Raw genomic sequence first — 17,411 nt, 5'->3', positions numbered from 1 at the left:
CAATTTTATCTATTAGTTAAACGTCCTCTTTGTCTTTATTAAAATTATGCGTATAAATCATTTATATTTGTTTTAATTATATTCCACTTTTTTATAATACACTATACAAATTAATTATTATCCAAATAGAAACGAAAAAAATTCTTGAGAAGTTGAAATAAAAAAAACCAAACAATATAAGAAATTAACTGGAAAAGTACAATTTAATTAGTAAATGCAAACTAACTTTAGCCTAATTAAATTTATAGAACTATTGGTTTCAAAAAATAATATAATTATAAAGTCATACGCATATCCATTATAGACTTGAGATAAAACGAACTTAGTTGTATTCGTGGCGAGCACCACCTTAACTTGTAAACTATGTAAACCAGGTACTCCTTTATAACTAACTTTAAACTACTTTAGTTATATTCAAAGTTTCTATTATTTTTCTATAATTTTCCTTTTAAAACCAATAAAAGAGTTAAAGTTAAAGAATTCCATTTAAGACAACTGAGAAACATACCAACCAAGTCTTATATTGTAAACAATGTAGTTTTCAAATAGATTATTTCCTTCAATAAAATTTATTTATCTAATATAAGTTTACGAAATCCAGTAAAAGATAATCGAGAAAAACCTACTCCACGCCTCATAATATAAACAGTGTAAATCTACTTCGAATTAGAATAAATTATTTTTTTCTATAAAATTTAATTTTCTTCTGATAAAAATATTTTAAGAAATTCTCACCACGCCTCTACTATAAAAATTAAGTCTACTTTAAAAAATATATATACAAAAGTTTTTTAGTAATAAATGATTCATTTATATTTTTATCAGAGGCCCTAAAAGAAGCTATCAAGAGAGTTGCCACGATAAAATCCACTCCGAAGCCACACTCACCGCGGGATTCTTCACAATCAGCGTCTAAAAAAGGATCGCAAGTAAACAAAAATGAAAAGCAGAGCGACGTTCAATAGTAGAACTTCTCTCTGGAGGTTTTGCTTAAAAGAAAGGCTCAAAAGTTGGTCCTCTTCAAAGTGGAGAAGAACTTTCGCAACCTTTTTTTGGACTCCGATTATAATAACCTGCGACAAAAAAGGTAATATGGCCCCCTTTTTAAAAAAAGGAAAAAATATTTTTACCTCCTCAATGCGGTTATCAAAAGTTGAAGCCGAGAAGTGTCCTAAGCGGGACTCTAAGCGCTGATCTTAACAAAATTATTATTTCATTATTATAATATTATAATTATATATTTTTATTATTTTTATATTATTATTGTTATTATTATTATTTCCACCAAATGCACTGTAGCGCACAAGGCAATAAGCGGATTTAGCCTTGAAGTCGAAAGTCGAGCCATCATCTGTATATAGAACCCCCATACTCCTCCCCTAAAAAAAAAAATCAATAATAATAATGACTCGATATGTAAAGTTGGTGCCTTCGAGTCAAGCACCACGCGGAGGGTGTAAAAGTTGTTTATGATTTGCGAAGATCTCCGAGAGCGCTTCTGGATTGTGAGAACTGTGCCTCCTGCGGAGATGGCAGAGGCTTGTCACTAGCTTTTGGAGTTGGCTTTATAAAAAACTTGCCCCGCTGGTAGACCGGAATAAAACTTAAATCCACATGCTCTAAGAAGGTGCCTGGAGACCTCTTTTCATTGGTAATGAGGTGATACCAGTTCTAATTAATGTGAGCTAAATGATTCGACCAAAAGGCGGAAACATTGAAGTTAACCTCCTCCCCCGGAAAAGTAATAAACATTTCTGTCACGTGCTCTCTAAGGACGGGCGCCACCTAACTTGAATAAGAAGCGCAAAAAAAACCAATGAAAAAAGCTAATTGGTCACATAAAGGGCGGAGCCAAGCATAAAAGCGTCTTCTACGGTATAAAGACTCTCGTCTTCAAACTCATACCAGAGAGGCCTGAACGATAATAATAATAATAATAATACTAATACTAATACTAATAATAATAATAATAATAATAATAATAATAATAATAATAATAATAATAATAATAATAATAATAATAATAATAATAATAATAATAGTAACCTCATTATAGCCGTGCCGTTCAAGTGGCTTTCATGGAAGAGCGTGTACATATATGCTAAGATGTTATAGCGGTGTCTTAAAGCAGCTCTACCACGAAAGGACACGTGATCAACGACCAAGCAAATGTAAGCACATAGGCAATAAGCACCTAATCCTGTCCAAATAAGGCTCCTCGAAAAGCCAAGGCTCCCTTCTCTATAAAATTGATGAGGGCAGTATAAAGAAGGCGGAAAGGGCACGGGAGAACCTTCGTGTCCACGTGGGAATGCGCTCGAAAAAAGGGATAGAAGGCGCCAAGCTGATACCACCGCACCATCAATTCCGGACTGGGATCGCCAAAGAACCCACCAACGTCCGCTATTGGTCAAGAAAAAAGCTCTAACAACACGTGCACCCGAAAGCAAGTAGCTTGCGCGCTCTTTACCTCCGCAGAAAGGCAGACCAGCAATGTTTAGAGACAGAAGCATCGGAACAGACACCGCTAGATGCTCCCACGTGGCAGCATTGTCGCCAGTCCAGACGGCTCCGTAGCGCTGAGAGCCTACAGTGCAGTGCACATGAGACAAGCGAGGTTATACGAAGAGAAGTGAGGCGACCAGCAAAGAATGCGCGGGAAAGAACAAACGGACGCTCCGTGTAGCCGCTGCGCCTCATTAGCCCCTCTGCAGTTGCACGGTGCTGCCGTTTACAGTGTTAAGTCTATGAAGAGACGGACGGAAGCCGAGAGGAAGCACTGACCAATTGAAGTCCGTATATATTATGCACATCGCGATGCTCAAAGCCGCCAAAGTGGAGGTTGTCCTTCGGCATGGTCGTCTCTTTAGAGGCATACAGGAGGGTTAGCGGGGGCGCTTATAAGCGAAAGGGCCGCCGAACCGGGTCCGTTGAAAACAGATGGCTCGTTCATGTCGTTCCATATGTGGAGGTCGTTGGTGGAGTCTAACCAAGAGAAAGGGAAAATACAGTGCCGTGCAGGCTGGAAGCGGAACTAAAAAAAAGTTAACAGGGATACTTCTCAAAGACAAACTGGTTCGCCCAAAAGTTTCTCATGTCCGGATTGATAAAATCTGGCCACATGGAACTGCCTGAACACAAAGCGGGTAAGCCAATGCCAATGAGAGAGAAAATGCGAGCTACCGGGCCAGCAATGACCTTCATAAGGTCGCCCCTCTTTATCCTTCACATAAAAATCTGGTGCATAACGCAAACCATCAATTAAAACAGCCTTCCGCGTACAGCACAAGGCATAAGCGACCTTTTTCCAGGAGAGCCTGGTGCAATTGGTAGTCCGGGTCTTTCTTGATATGAGGGTCCACTATGGTCACCTCATGCTACAATAAGGACATTCGGGGCGTCCATATAAGGAAAACCTACCAGTTTCCGATGAGTCTGGTGCAATTTTTGAAGAATAATATCAGGTTGCTCAAACTTTTTTGGATCCCAAGTAAAATATCTTTAGCAGAAGTTTATTTGTTCATTATTATTAGTAGTAATTATCAATCCTATTCAAATATTATTTCAATTATTATTATAATAGAAGCATACTTTTTCTGGTCCGTATGCTCGATATCCAGCCAGAGTACGTCGACGGGAAGATTGTGCTTATCAAAATTATCTAGCACCGAAACGACATCGGCAACGTCATTGTAATTCCAGCGGCACTGGTGGTACCCCAACGCCCAGCGGGGTGGAAGACAAGTGGTACCTACAACGGCCTCAATCATTGCACAGCTGGCAACACAAACATCATGTGCCAGTCTTACCAGTCATGCGGCTGTACTGATAGGAAACGTCTTTTGGTTTTGGACCATAAAACACGAAGAAGTCCACGAGGCCGCTTTCGCTGATCCACTGCGTGTGTTTTCTTGGCAGCTTTTCCTTTTCCTTTCATTATTAATAATAATATTATCAATATCATTATTATTATTACTGTGCCGCTCTCGAGATCCACCCAAGTTTCCGCCGAGTTCAACCACAGAAGTCCAGTAGTGAAATCCACGCTATGAGCGAGTAGGAAAGGCACGTGCCCGTACAGGGCCGCCGGGCTGTGCACTTCGTACTCAAAAACGTCTAAATTGTAGAGTCGGTAGGGCGTCTCCTCGCTTTAAAGAAATAAGATTTTTATAAGTATTAAAATTACTTTTGATTTAAAAAATTAAATTAAGAAATTAGTTTTAAAAAGGAATTTATATAATAAAAATAATATAATAAATAAAAAGAACCAATTCTTAAATATTATTTAATTAGTAATCCATATAATTAAAATAAATTTTCACAAAAATTTATAAAATTAAATAAATCCTATCGATTTTAATAAAAAAATTATAAATTTATTGACTTTATAAAAAGGTTTAGAGTATATATAATAATAACAATAATGAAACAACGAAAACGCATAAAGAACTTTAACAAGTGACTCAAATAATAATACATTATTTTGTAATTTTTAGTATTAATTAAAAAGTTAAAAATAAATAAAAAATAAATTTTAGATTTTCCTTATAAAATATTTATAAATAAAATGAAGTTTTTTTTAATAAAAGTATATTAAAATAAATATCTTTAATAAAGGATCAAATAATAAATCAAAAAATTTAAAAAATTTAATTATAAATTTAAAATAAAATTTAGTTAAAATTATAAATTTTTAATTTCCTTTAAAATTATTAATAATCGAAATTAGATTCTTAATAAATCAAGTTTTTTAAATAAAAAATATATTATAATAAGAATCTTTAACAATGACTCATTTAATAATCCATATACTTAAAAGTAAGTTTAGGAAAAACAAATAAAATTAACGTGATGTTATAAATTTAACTTTCCTTTAAAAATATTAACAAAAAAAATTAATATTCTTATTGGATTGAGTTTTATTAAAGAAAGTAATATTATAATCATTAACAAATTATAAGTTTAAAGAGAATTAAAGAAAAGTTAATAAAATAAAATAAAAATTTAAAAGTAAATTCGTATTCAATATTAAAATTCAGTTTCAAAAAAATTTTCAATACTTTCTATGATTGCAATTTACTATTAACTAATAAATTTGATTTTTTTTGATCATAATTACTATATAAATTTTATTTCAAAAGAAAAAAGAAAAAATCATTTTTAAATGGAGACAAAATTTTATAAGAAATTTAAATACAATTGAAGAGTATGCAAAAAATATTTAAAACTTTAATACTAAAAAGATTTATTATAAAAGATTTAAATTTTATAGAAAAAAAAAGGAATTTATAATAATAATTTCTAATATATATTCACGTGTCTCTAAGCAATAAAGCATCGGCGTGTTCGGGAATCCCGTACAAATAAAAAGTGTTGAAAGTAAAATCCAAAGAAACTGCAGTGTTTCCTGTAAATTTGTTTATATAAAAAGATAAAATTTGAATAAATAATTTTATGACGATAATAATTTTATAAAGTAATCCAATTCTACAAAAATTGAATTAATTTAATTTTAAATTAATAAAAATTATTTTAATTTAGCCTTCAATATATAAATTAAAAATTTAATAAAACAAATAAATATATAAGATGCTATAAAATTTAAATTTGATAGCAAAAGAAAATTGTACGCTACTTTTTAAATTTTTCTTAAGCATTCAAAAGTAAAAATTACTTATGAAAAAAAAAATTTTAGGATGCAAATTTTTTCCTTAAAAAAACATTTTTTTCCTGGTTTATATAAATAAAATGTATTTTTGTAATTAATTAAAGAAAACTTAATTCAAATATTTAAATTTTTTTAAAAAAAATTGTATATACTATAAAAAAGGAAATAAAATTAATTTCAGCCAGTAAAAAAAAACTTGAGATAGTCTCTATGAAAAACTTAAAAAACGTTGATGTAACATTTTATAAAAAAAGAGAGATTAATTTTTGTAGAAAGGAACCACGCGGCTTGGAATCAGTAAAACCGTTAAAAGTTTCCTCAACGGAACTCTCCGTCTCATTTCTTAACAAATTTTATAAAATTAACTTTATATGGTATTATAAAAATCCACTTCTTACTTTGCAGCTTCGAATTTAAGTAAATTTCTTTCGTTTGCTATCATAAATTGCTTTTAAATTTTTAAAAAAATTAATTAAAAAAGAAAATCAGCAAAAGCCGTAAAATTACAAACCTTCCCATCCTTCCAAAATTCAAGCTTGAGCGGTTTACAAAATATAATAACTTTGTTTTTATTATTATTTGCTTGAAAAACTTCAACCCTAAATAGAAAATAAATTTAAAAAAACGAGGAACAAAATAAAAAACACAAAAATTTAACTGATTATCAGTTACGTAAAAATTTAATTTTTCGAGTTTTGTATCTAAAATAACATCAGGCACCTAAAATAGTTTAAGCATATATAACCAAAATTTTTATAACAAATGTTTAAAAAAAAAAATTAATTTTTTTAAAAAGATCCTAAACCTCATATCTCTCAAAAGATGGAAACTTTTGAAATATTTTAAATCTCATAATATTGTCTGAAGGTAACGAAAGATTAAGCTGCAGACTAGATATATTGTAATAATAATATTATTATTAAAAATTTCAAATTATTTTACGTGGCCAAAGGATGAAGAGATTCAATATCTGCAGTTAAAATGGTTTGATTCTGATTTAAAATTAACGTAGAAAGATTTAAAAAATAATCCATATATTGAAATCCACTTCTCGCTCTATTGCGTCTTTCATGAAATATATATTATTAACTTTTATCCTTGTATTTAATTATTTATATATCATTTATCTAAATTAATAAGTCCCAAAGTATAAGTAAACCGTTCATTATACGTGAAACAGAAGTACTCAAAATAAATAAATTTAAGTATATATGTAAAAGACTTACTTTATATTTTTTATATATAAATAAGATATATAAAAATTCTTTATATTTAAAAATTTGAGAATATTATAATGAAAATAACTTGCAAAACGTAGATTGGTCACAAGTTTTAAATTTAGAGTGATCCATTGCTTCCAAGTTGAAAATAATATAAGAACAAAAATATAATATTATCGGTAAGAACGTCATCCTGTATCTAAACATTTACTACAGTATTTATGAATTTTCAAAAGGAAAAACCTCAAATTTTCCACAAAATAAAGAACGTTGGAGAGCATGTGAAGAACATGAATCACAATTCCATAAATGGAAATTTATATTATGGAAACCTTCTTGTCGGGCTATTAAATAATTCAAATATGGCATTCCACTAATCTCTTGAAATATATATATTCAAGGTTTTTCTTGTGTTTTTTTAGAGTTTATCAAAAATGCAATACTTAATTTAATCTCGAAGCTCGTTAAAGCGGAAAATTGATAGAATTATATCCATAAATGGTATTTTAACTTGGTTTACATTGGAAAAAGCAAATAGACAGAGGTTATTAGGAAGCGAAAGGCGGGGGCCAATTTTTATAATTAGCCGAGCAAAGTAGACTGTGCAGTGTTTAAGAGGCGGTAGATAGACTTTCACGGCGTGCGTGGAAAAAGAAATCTCATAAAGATCTCTGCTTATGTATTTTTAGATTACAAACTCTTTGCATTATGCAGAAACCACCACTTCAACATATACACATGTTTTAAAATTTAAAATTAAACTATTTTGCATTGTTTACTCATATATATAAATATACTTTCTCTTATCCATTTGGTTTTTTTTTTCTCATTATTTTATAGAATTTTCTGTTACGTTTTCACTTCTAATATTTTAAGTGGCTAATAGCTAATTTGTTAGCAACTAGACACGCAAACAAGATTACTATCGAACTTGTAAGTAAAGAAAACTGTTCGCAGACTATTTTAAAAATGAAAGAGAGAACAATGTGCTTTACAAAGTCTTCACCATAAATCAATTTTTACTCTAATAAATTCTAACCGGGAAGCAATTTATTGCTGCCATACTTTTGAGCACGGTGCACCTCACTTTTTTGTCAAGTACAAAGAAGAGCAAAGTTAGGTATACGATACCAAAATGTCTCGTATATCTCCTGCTAAGGCGTTAACTGGGATGAGGACCAAATATCGAGTACAATATACAAAAAATCTGCCCATTATAACATCAGCACATTAACAATCAGCGGAAACGCAGTTGATTACGATGGAACATGCTATGTCGTGGCATAGACACTTAAACCGTTATGAGCAATCAGCGAGTACAGACCCATCGCCCCCCTATCAGCGGTCAGCAAAGTGGGTGAGACCAGTACTTAACAACAGCGGCTACTCCTTTTAACTGCATGGAACTACTCGCTCTTTTAACTTTAGTATGTTATCGTCAATGTTAAAAAAAGCAATTGATCAAGTTTGGCATAAAGTTTTGCTGCGCAAAGTACCCTCGTTAACCATTCCTGGTGGCCTTTAAGAAGTGCTGAAGTCCTTTCGAAATGGCCATGTCTTCAGCGCGCGCGTGGGAGGTGCACGGTCGCCTCTGCAATTTCTGGCAGCAGGAGTTCACCTAAGGATCACTTCTCTCGCACCTTTTATTTGAATTTCTTTACGCGACGTGCCCTTACCGTCAAATCCACGCACACGAATCGCCCTCTATGCCGATGATACGATCTTTTACTCATTGTCGAAGTCTTCCGCCTTGATATGGCAGCATCTACAGCGCTATCTTAATGCCCTTGCTCGTTATAAATGCGATGACGAGCAAAGCGCTTATATTTTAAAGAAACACGCCCCCTTATAGGCGCCCTTAACTTTTGATGGCGTTAAGATCTCCCGATGTTCTCAAGGAAAATACTTTGGAATTATTATTGACAACAAAATTTATTAACGGTCGCATGTAGGCTAGGTAGTGGCGAAGGTTAAGACAGGAGGAGGGCGAGCAAGCTTTCTCTGCGCAACAAACAATTGTATATATCTTTCATTCAGCCAATAATGACATACGAGTCTGCTACTTGGGCCTATGCTTACGCTGCAACAGCGTCAGTACTTTAAGTGCGACAGAACAAATTGTTTGTTTAGGTAAAAGAAGCTCTTCACCAACTGGGTCATTAGACTCGTCTCCCAACGCTATAAGCACACTCATCGCCTGCTCGTGAGTGAACTCACCTACGAGCCATTGGGCGGGGACCTCATCGCCTCCCAGGTGGCTGTGTAAGCGCTAGTTTGTTTTTTTTTTATTTTAAGAAAAAAGTGATAGCTTATCGATTGAAAGCCATTTTTATATATGTTTACAACCACTTCTGATTGGGAGCTTGAGTAGTTAGCCCCTAGACTCTATCGAGCACCAAGAAATTTCATTTATAAATAAATAATTTAGCGTCATGCATAATTAGCCTCTACAAAAAGGCTGTTATTCCTTTATTAAATTATTGAGTGCCCAAAGAGGTATAGCGAAGAATTAAAAAGTTTATTCTGGTTAACTTCTATTTTAAATAATTATGTAATAATTATGCTTGAGATACCGCTCATTTATATTCTTTGTCATTGCCTCGAAAAAACTGTTCGTTCTTCTAATAGGAAAAACCTCAAACTCTATAGAGGGCAGAAAAGTACTTACACTATGACTCATTTTCGGGCATAAGAGTTTAAATGTTAACGTGAACCTAAATGTATTTAGTGTTTAAAGTTTGTAAATCCGTTTAAATTATTTAGTAAAACTAGTTAAGTTAGTATTAACTTAGTTGTCCTCCAGACTACTAAGCTATATGATAACTTCAGCTATAACGCCTCTAAACGTTTAGTCTTTGTTTTAGCCTTCTAAACTAAAACTATAACCTTTATAAAATCTCTGGAACCTCTAGACTAAGGTAAAACTAAAACACTAAATACGCGGTACAAACCGAAAAAAAAAGAATGGAAGAAAGAGCAGAAAAATATGGGCTAGTTATCCGTGTGTTTTATTAAATATATATATATATATACCATACATATTGTAGCAATAGATTATAAAAGGTATTTAATAAACAATATCTCCTTACCCTCAATATAATTCAAATTTTAAATCCGTGCTGTAAGGTGATTAAATTCTAAACATTTAGAGCTCTCTACATTTTTTTTTCACTTCAGAAATTAGTAAATTCGCCAGCTTTATGAATATTTTAGTTTATTTTTTGAGGTAGCCATGGAACGTCTTCTTCCCTTTTAGTAATTTAAAATTAAGTTCAAAAAGGTTGCATGAAAGTCAAATTCTAATATAAAAAAATGTACTTGAAATTAATTTTTTGAACTAGTTTATGCTATTGAGCTTATCTTCTACGACAAAGCGTGCCTAAGCAGGACGTACCTGGGCAGGGGCCATTTGTAGATGTTATTAAATTCCACAAGCGCAGACTGTACGGTGTACAAATAACATACCTCATAGACGCTTTTAGGAGTCGGTCTAGCGGACTTGCAACTTGCCTACGAGTAAGATTTATATAAGCGCTTAAGTATAAGCTTAACACTAATTATATTTTTCAAGGCCAAAAGTGGCCTCTCCCTTATCTTTATTGGTATGCGGAGCGCTGAGAAGAACTACTTCGGCAACCCTTGCGAAAGATCTTGGCTTTTCATTGGTCGACTTGGACTTTTTCAAAGAAGAGAATAAACGGCCAGACCATCCATGAAGTTCAGGCGTGGAACTCCTTTTTTTATATATATCCACTTATATGCTACAACTCGATAGTGCATCGTCGAACGTGCTTGGTCCTCCTTCCAGAACTTGGAGCTTTATTGGTTTAAAAATATAATGTCCGAACAGCGCTACCAATTTGGTCCTGTGATAGTTACTGAGGAAGGCCTTGTGGAAAGCAGTGCGCTTCTGCTATATATGTTGATATGGAAGCGTATACCTTGTGGGTTCAATATGTCACAGAAAGCGCGTTGTCCTTGCTGAAGTCGCACAACTTTGTCGTCGAGCTTCGGGGCGTTTTAGAGGATCTCGCACCTTCTTCAGGTTTCTCCATCATGTGTTGCTATCATGCAGTGTTATTCCAGTCGACTGCCCGCCATTAAAACTTTATCTTGTAATCACTTCAAAGTTGGTAACAGTGTAACCACGTAGCAGTGCACTAAAACTTGCTTCAACTAATTACTTCGTAGTAACCTTTTGCCATTCGGAAACCCAACGTCTTTTAAGGACTTTCTCAAGCGCAACTTTGCTTATGCGATAGACGTCGATGGCGGCCGGGTTTGGGGGAAGACCTGCGCGCCGTTTAGGCCAAGAGGAAGGGTAGGCCGCACGTGTTAGCACCAAGTCTATGTTATTTTTTGGTTGGTCAGTATGGTACTCGAGCTACTGCACGTTTCTCTTTTCCATCCGAGGAGAAGAAGAGGGGGACGAGGCAAGAAGCGAGCTCTTCTCATTTTGCCGCAGGCTTATTAATGATAACGTGAGATCGCCTAAACCTGCAACCACAAGGCAAAGTGGTCGTTATTCTCAGTTCCTTTTTCCATGAATATAATTTCACAGCTTCTTTGTGTGCTGTACTTCTTCGAACCCGAATGTTTCAGAGGAAAAGCTTAGAGAAATCTGCGTGGGAGCCGGGACTTACTGGAGGACCCCACAGTATTCATAGAACTTTTAATTGTTATTATAACTGCAACATCCGTACAGTCATACGGTATACCTTAAGCACAATGCCAGAAAATAAAAAGGGGGCGGCTAGTTTATAAAAAAGAAGACTCTGGTGATTTTGCACGCCCAAGTAACTGTTCTCTCGTTTGTAAAGGAAGACTTTATTTGTCAGCAAGTAGCTCACATTCGGCGTTACTGTGGGACCCCCATCATTTTCACGGTGCGCAATCGAGGTCAAGGTTTACTATTCGTCGTTCAGTTATGTTTCTCGTTTTGTATAGGCAGTATATTTTCTGGAAGCGGAGAAAAGTGGCTCGCTCTTCTTCTTCTGGGTGTTGAACTCTGCTGCGACTACATTGATGCGGAGGTAACGCTCTCCGACACCTCCATTGCCCAAATATCACGGAAAAGGAGGCCTCGCCTATAATCCGTTTCTTATCATCCGCCAGGTGAAGTCAAGTGATTTGAGTCGAAGGGGTTGTTTTCATTGGTTCTATTTTCTTCACCAGTATTCAGAGAGACATTTGGTTGGAGCGCACTTCAAACTAAATTCTGTTTATATCATGGGAAGTAACAAGTGGATGTCTTCAAAGTGGTTGCTCAGCCGAGAGCGTGGAAAACGGGGACTTTTTACAATCTACTCTTCTCTTTTCTTCAATTCTTTGATTAACCAACTTTTCCAAGTGCGCCAACTTTCGACGCTGTGTCGACAAAGCGTGCCTGTTACCTTAATTGCTGGCGGAGAAAGGGGTCCCTTCGCGCAACCTCAACACCTTTATAAATCCCGTCACCCATCCGTCGCTCTCAGTGTGTCATTTGGCTGTGCATAGAACAGGCGCCATCTTATAAGTAGTGCTCTTTTTATGTCCAGTTTTCCACCTTTCCGGGTCAACTAACGGTCAAACAGATTAGCACAATTCGAGCCTCCATTGGGCTACTCAGTAGGTTTCCTGTCTGTGTTAGTTTTCATCGACACACTCACCAAGGATTAATACAATTCGCAAATCAGGAAATAGTACTGCCACTACAGTATACCAGTAGCTTCGTCTCTCTCGTTTCCGGTACACCACTTCATCTTACAAGAGTTCGGGGGTACTAATAATAAGGATTAGGAACGAGTTGCCAACCGTTTTCTTTTCAGGGCTGCTGCATTCGTGCACCATCCACGGAATGGAAAGTTGGCGTACATGCTCCTCTAATAGTGGGGTTTTTCCTGGTCTCCTCCGACCACCATATTAAAGGCGGTTGCTGAAGAGCTTAAGTACAAGCCGACTATCACCTGGAGTTGCTCCATTACCATCCCATTAAGGAAAAAGCTGTGCAAATAATGGACAAACTGACACCCAAAGCGTCCTAAATTGGTTCTATTAAAACGATTATTAGGGAGGGAAGAGCCAATATAATGAGACAACACTGATAGCTAGAGCGCTTTCTTCTTCATTGTGCACTTTAGCGCCCTGTTACTCTCGAAGTCTGACTGGGAATCATTCGTGGCCTGAAATGCGCCTCTAAAAAAAAAGCAAACTGAAGATACCCAGCAACAAAAATACAGCACTTGTTGTAGGGGGCGATGATGGAACAGCAAAACCCGCCGCAGTTTATGCGCTAAAGCTGCTAAAATTTACAACTATTAATACCTATAATTGTACCTTCTTGCATTCAACCACTGGCTTGGATTATAATATTCTCTCTCGCGTAGAGGAACGAAAGCCACTGTGCATTCCCTTGCCAGACTTTTTAACGTGTTCGCCGGTGACTGTCTCTACGAAGTCGAGTCAATGACTTTTGACGTTAACTTTTTTATCTTTCTATATCAAGCCAAATAGTTGTAATAATAAAGTTCCAGGTGGTTGTATCCACGACCACGTGGAAGTAAACACCGGAAAAAATAATCTTGCGCAAATCAGTTTTTTTCCAGGTGTTCTACTAAGCAACAAATCTGGAATTCTTGCGAAAACTGTTAGTGGGAGGATGTAAACGTATTAATCTAATTCTCTTCTCCGCATTCTTCTGTAACTCACTTTTCTTACTCATCGAAAAGTTATTGGCGGGAATAATTGCTCATCTATCAGGGGTTTGAGTAGAGCAAGAGATGGACGGACACACGAGTTTTGCCGGAGAGAACCATTAGATCTAAGCTATACGAGCTTTGTGGGAGTCTATGCATTAGAAGCTTTATTAATTAATGTTACTAGTTCACAGATTTATTATTATTATTCTTGTGTGTTGCCGCAAGGGCGTTTGCAGGACAGCCGAGGAGCTTGCGCTGCTGTTTCATAACCAAAACGGCCCCCAGTGAGCTTTTTGGGGGCTTCATTATCTGCTTATGGGAGGCCACCATCACTGGAACTTAACTTTGAGCGCTTCTATGACTGTAGTAGGCGGCCAGATTGGCGGCTTCTTGGAGGGTTTCCTCGAGGAGGGCTTTTCCCTCGGCGATTACCGGCTTAACTAGCACGTGCGCCCCTGTATTAAGTAATAAAAGAGATTCCGAGTAGTTAATAAAAGCAAAGCGGCAAAGTCTATATTCAAAAAGTAAAAACTATTTGGTTTCTAAAGAATGTTTGCTTCCTATACAGTAAATTATGTGAACAACCTTAAGTTCCCACCACGTGTAGCCATAAATTTTCGTTTCCGCTAGTTAGTTCGAAAGTAAACCTCTTCATTTCCTTTAGCATACCTTTTTCAAAAATTATTTCCTCAAAAGTACCGCAAAAGTGCTTTTACGTACTTTCCAACACGTATTTGGTTTCCGTTAGGAAGATTATATACAAAATGTAATTTAGCATTTGTAGCAGACATTTTGTTTGCAACAGATTTTTTAGCTTTTGAAACGAGTCGAAGAATCCAAAAACCTTAACTTTGCCTAGCATAAGTCAGTCTTCGGTGCTAGCACGTATAACCTCACAAAATTTCAAAATGGGCTCAAATGATAAAGAACTAAGATATTCTTAAACAAGTTTTAAACCTTGTTTTAGATGACCTAGTCCAACTTTACCTTGTTCTTCGAGCTTTCTAAGTTCTACTTAACCTCTACGCATTCTAGTAGCTTCATGGTAAAGGCCTTTGGCCTGAGTGTATAGAAGTTTGATTTATGTAAGTTTTAGTTAATTCAATTACTAATGCTTTTATCTAGAAACCTCATACAGAGGAGAATTAATTTTTTTTGTCTAACTTAAACTTCAACCGTTATTTTGTTAGAATCTAGGCACCTTCTACATTATAAGCAAAACAGGATATTTTTATATTTGTTAAACCTGCCTCATTTAAACAGTTGTCATCAACTAACTTTACAGAAAAGGGATGTGGCGTAGCGCGGTTATACTTGGGGATTATAAACAAAATTGAATTGAAGAGTTGAGCTTTGTAAAATATATCATTTTCTTTAGTCAGCCTTTTTCGCTGAATACAAAAAACATCCTTTCCTTTTTTCCCAATTCCGAAAAAAGCGCCTGTTTTATGACTTCTGGGCTAAGGTTTTGACTGTTAGCATCGTCATTTTCTTTATAGTTAACGGTTCCCCATTACTTTCAAAAGGATGCCACCAAGTTATACCTAATTTTGTTTTTTTTTTTCTGTAAAAAGGGTCGGGTAATAAGAAGTTCAATATTGAAACCCATGAACAAGTAACAGTGAGGAAGCCGATGTAGCTCTCACTTGATAAAGTTGGGCTGGTGACTTAATAGTTGGTATATCCACTAATTTAAAAGCCTCTTATTTTAACCATATCATTGTGATGTTAGTTTATTGCTGTCTGAATTTTTTCCCCTTGATGATTTTATTCTGTGTTTTTCTGTAGTGGTATCTTACTGTTATGTCAGCCAATTTTCAATTAAAAAAATTTCTAAGTATACATATACACAATTTTATTTACAGATCTTCTTTTGGTTACTAAACATACTATTTCTACAAGTTAGCAGAGGTTTATACTAGCAAAGATATAATAAAAAATAAATAGAAGTTTTGCTCTTATCAAGTGGCTATCTTTTGGGTCAGCAACTTTCTTTGTTGCCTGCAAGAATAATCTTAAATTTTTTCAACTACGATCTCCATTAAGCAATAAAAAATACTTCATTCGCAAAAAAATAGGCAAATTATGTTTTTTAACTATTTAATTATTTTTATATCCAGCGAGGTTTCGATATTATAATTTTCAATCCTGTGCTCATAACAAGTTAATGACATCCAACTGTGGATATGTTCTCTTTTCAGTTGATCCCGGCAATAACTGCTGTAAATTCGGCTCCGGTTTTAAAATATACTATAAAATATTGCATAACTTGTGTGCTAAGGTCCAGGGTACTGATTCGTTCTTTTCCAAAAGGATAAGTTGTTCTTATTACCAGTTTTGCTTTTAAATAACTTATAATCCGAAAGAAAAAATTGTGGTGCACTCTGATTCAGTATTACAAATTTATTTAAATCCAACTAGTAACCACTTCCTTTATAAACACAATAAGTCAAAATGGCAAGAGCTCATTTAGTTCACTTAAACACTAAATTATTTATTACTAAAAATACAAGTATTACTTTTAGCACTAAATAATAAGATTATAATAGTTTTAAGAGCTAATAAGTACTAAACTTTTCACTTGCTTTACATATTTTGTTTGTTTCTAACAAGCGACGACTTATAAGCTTTAGCTATAACACTAGAGCATGAAATAACGATTCCTTCACGGCTCTTATGACTCTTGTAAGTTTGTAGTGTGCTGCGTAGATTGTGGTGTATGCGTTTAAAGAAATTTACCGAAATTAAAAAAATTTAAAATATTCTTTGTTAATATATAGTAATTGCACTTGAACTTGTACCAGTAATACTACAATATATCTTTACAGAAAGTGCGATGATTTCTGTAAAGTCGGAAAAAATTACCTACTAATTCAAATAACCAATATAATATATGCACAATAGAAGGTGTCCTTTAAACTATTCCTTCAATTAAAAAATTATTTCTTAAACTAATTATAATCTTCAACGACTTAAAAGTTTCACTTATAATCACCTATGTAAGTCAGTATGTATTCTTTAAAACCTACTCAAAAGGCAAAGTCAATCGTATAGGAGAATATAATATTTATCTACATTCTAACCAAACTAAATTCTTCCAGTGAGCTTTCCCCATCACGATCGATAGTATCTGCCTAAAGCGAAAGTTAGTGAAAGTTACTTCATTAAATTTATTTATAATAAATAAAAAAATAAAAGAGAGAGAATTGATACACATTGTTATCGATGAGCAAATAATTCATATAAAATATATAGTAGCTATATAATAACTCTTCAATCATTTTATCAACTATTTTCCACAACTGCTTACCGTCTATATAACTGCTAGTCATTAACTTTACTAATTCATAAAGCTTAAAAAGATCGTAATTATGTATATTTAGTAATAAGGGGGAAAAATACCCCTTCTCTATCAAGGCAGGCCTTCTTATAACTGCGTGGAATAAGTTCTAGTTTAGTAAATTTTTTTATTTGAAAACTTTCCTAAACCTAGCGCCTGTTTGAATGCGTCTATGAAAAATATATATAGTATCGTCGCACAAGTACGCCATACAGCAACCGCAGCAGTTTGTATCTGAGCACTTGAAGTGCTGCCAGCTTTCAATATTCCTAAAAGTTTTTTTTTAAAATGAATCATTTGTAATATTTATATGGAGACAACCTAGAATGGTAATTACAGTGCACTGCAACTAATGTTATACAATAAGTTCCACCTGCTACGTTCTCACGTAGAATTGTTTTTAACTATAAAACATGCCTTAACATGGTTACTATTCCCAACTACTTCGTATCACGTTTTACGCGCTTAAGCTATGGGCTAAATTGACTTTAAGCGATGTGGTTATC

At 34.5% G+C, this 17,411-nt stretch overlaps 1 protein-coding gene and 1 long non-coding RNA gene across 2 annotated transcripts; both read right to left on the bottom strand.

The window, feature by feature from the left end:
- Window positions 1–829: 829 nt before the first annotated feature.
- Window positions 830–6,380, bottom strand: LOC135145531 (neutral alpha-glucosidase AB-like). The gene is made up of 27 exons (XM_064077648.1): window positions 6,327–6,380; window positions 6,180–6,267; window positions 6,067–6,116; window positions 5,949–6,010; window positions 5,317–5,407; window positions 3,977–4,148; window positions 3,810–3,930; window positions 3,592–3,751; window positions 3,421–3,499; window positions 3,302–3,371; window positions 3,184–3,237; window positions 3,051–3,131; window positions 2,923–2,985; window positions 2,785–2,864; window positions 2,643–2,724; window positions 2,471–2,587; window positions 2,294–2,403; window positions 2,195–2,241; window positions 2,047–2,133; window positions 1,839–1,914; window positions 1,726–1,785; window positions 1,581–1,671; window positions 1,430–1,521; window positions 1,286–1,379; window positions 1,131–1,195; window positions 972–1,073; window positions 830–912 (listed from the first exon to the last, which is right to left on the bottom strand). The coding sequence occupies exons 3-27, from the start codon at window positions 6,108–6,110 to the stop codon at window positions 844–846; spliced, it is 2,169 nt and encodes a 722-aa protein (XP_063933718.1). The 5' UTR covers window positions 6,111–6,116; window positions 6,180–6,267; window positions 6,327–6,380; the 3' UTR covers window positions 830–843.
- A 3,633-nt stretch (window positions 6,381–10,013) lies between these two features.
- On the bottom strand, window positions 10,014–10,434 carry LOC135145520 (uncharacterized). Its single transcript, XR_010283475.1, has 3 exons — window positions 10,354–10,434; window positions 10,207–10,282; window positions 10,014–10,137 (listed from the first exon to the last, which is right to left on the bottom strand). It is a non-coding gene; the product is annotated as an uncharacterized LOC135145520 (long non-coding RNA).
- Window positions 10,435–17,411: the final 6,977 nt, after the last annotated feature.

The sequence above is a fragment of the Zophobas morio genome, unplaced genomic scaffold, assembly GCF_036711695.1.
Source record: "Zophobas morio isolate AGI-343-1 ecotype UQ-CSIRO unplaced genomic scaffold, CSIRO_AGI_Zmor_V1 ptg000157l, whole genome shotgun sequence".
Taxonomy (NCBI): Eukaryota; Metazoa; Arthropoda; class Insecta; order Coleoptera; family Tenebrionidae; genus Zophobas; species Zophobas morio.
The sequence above is the reverse complement of the archived record's forward strand: the minus strand, read 5'-3'. Positions and strand labels throughout refer to the sequence as shown.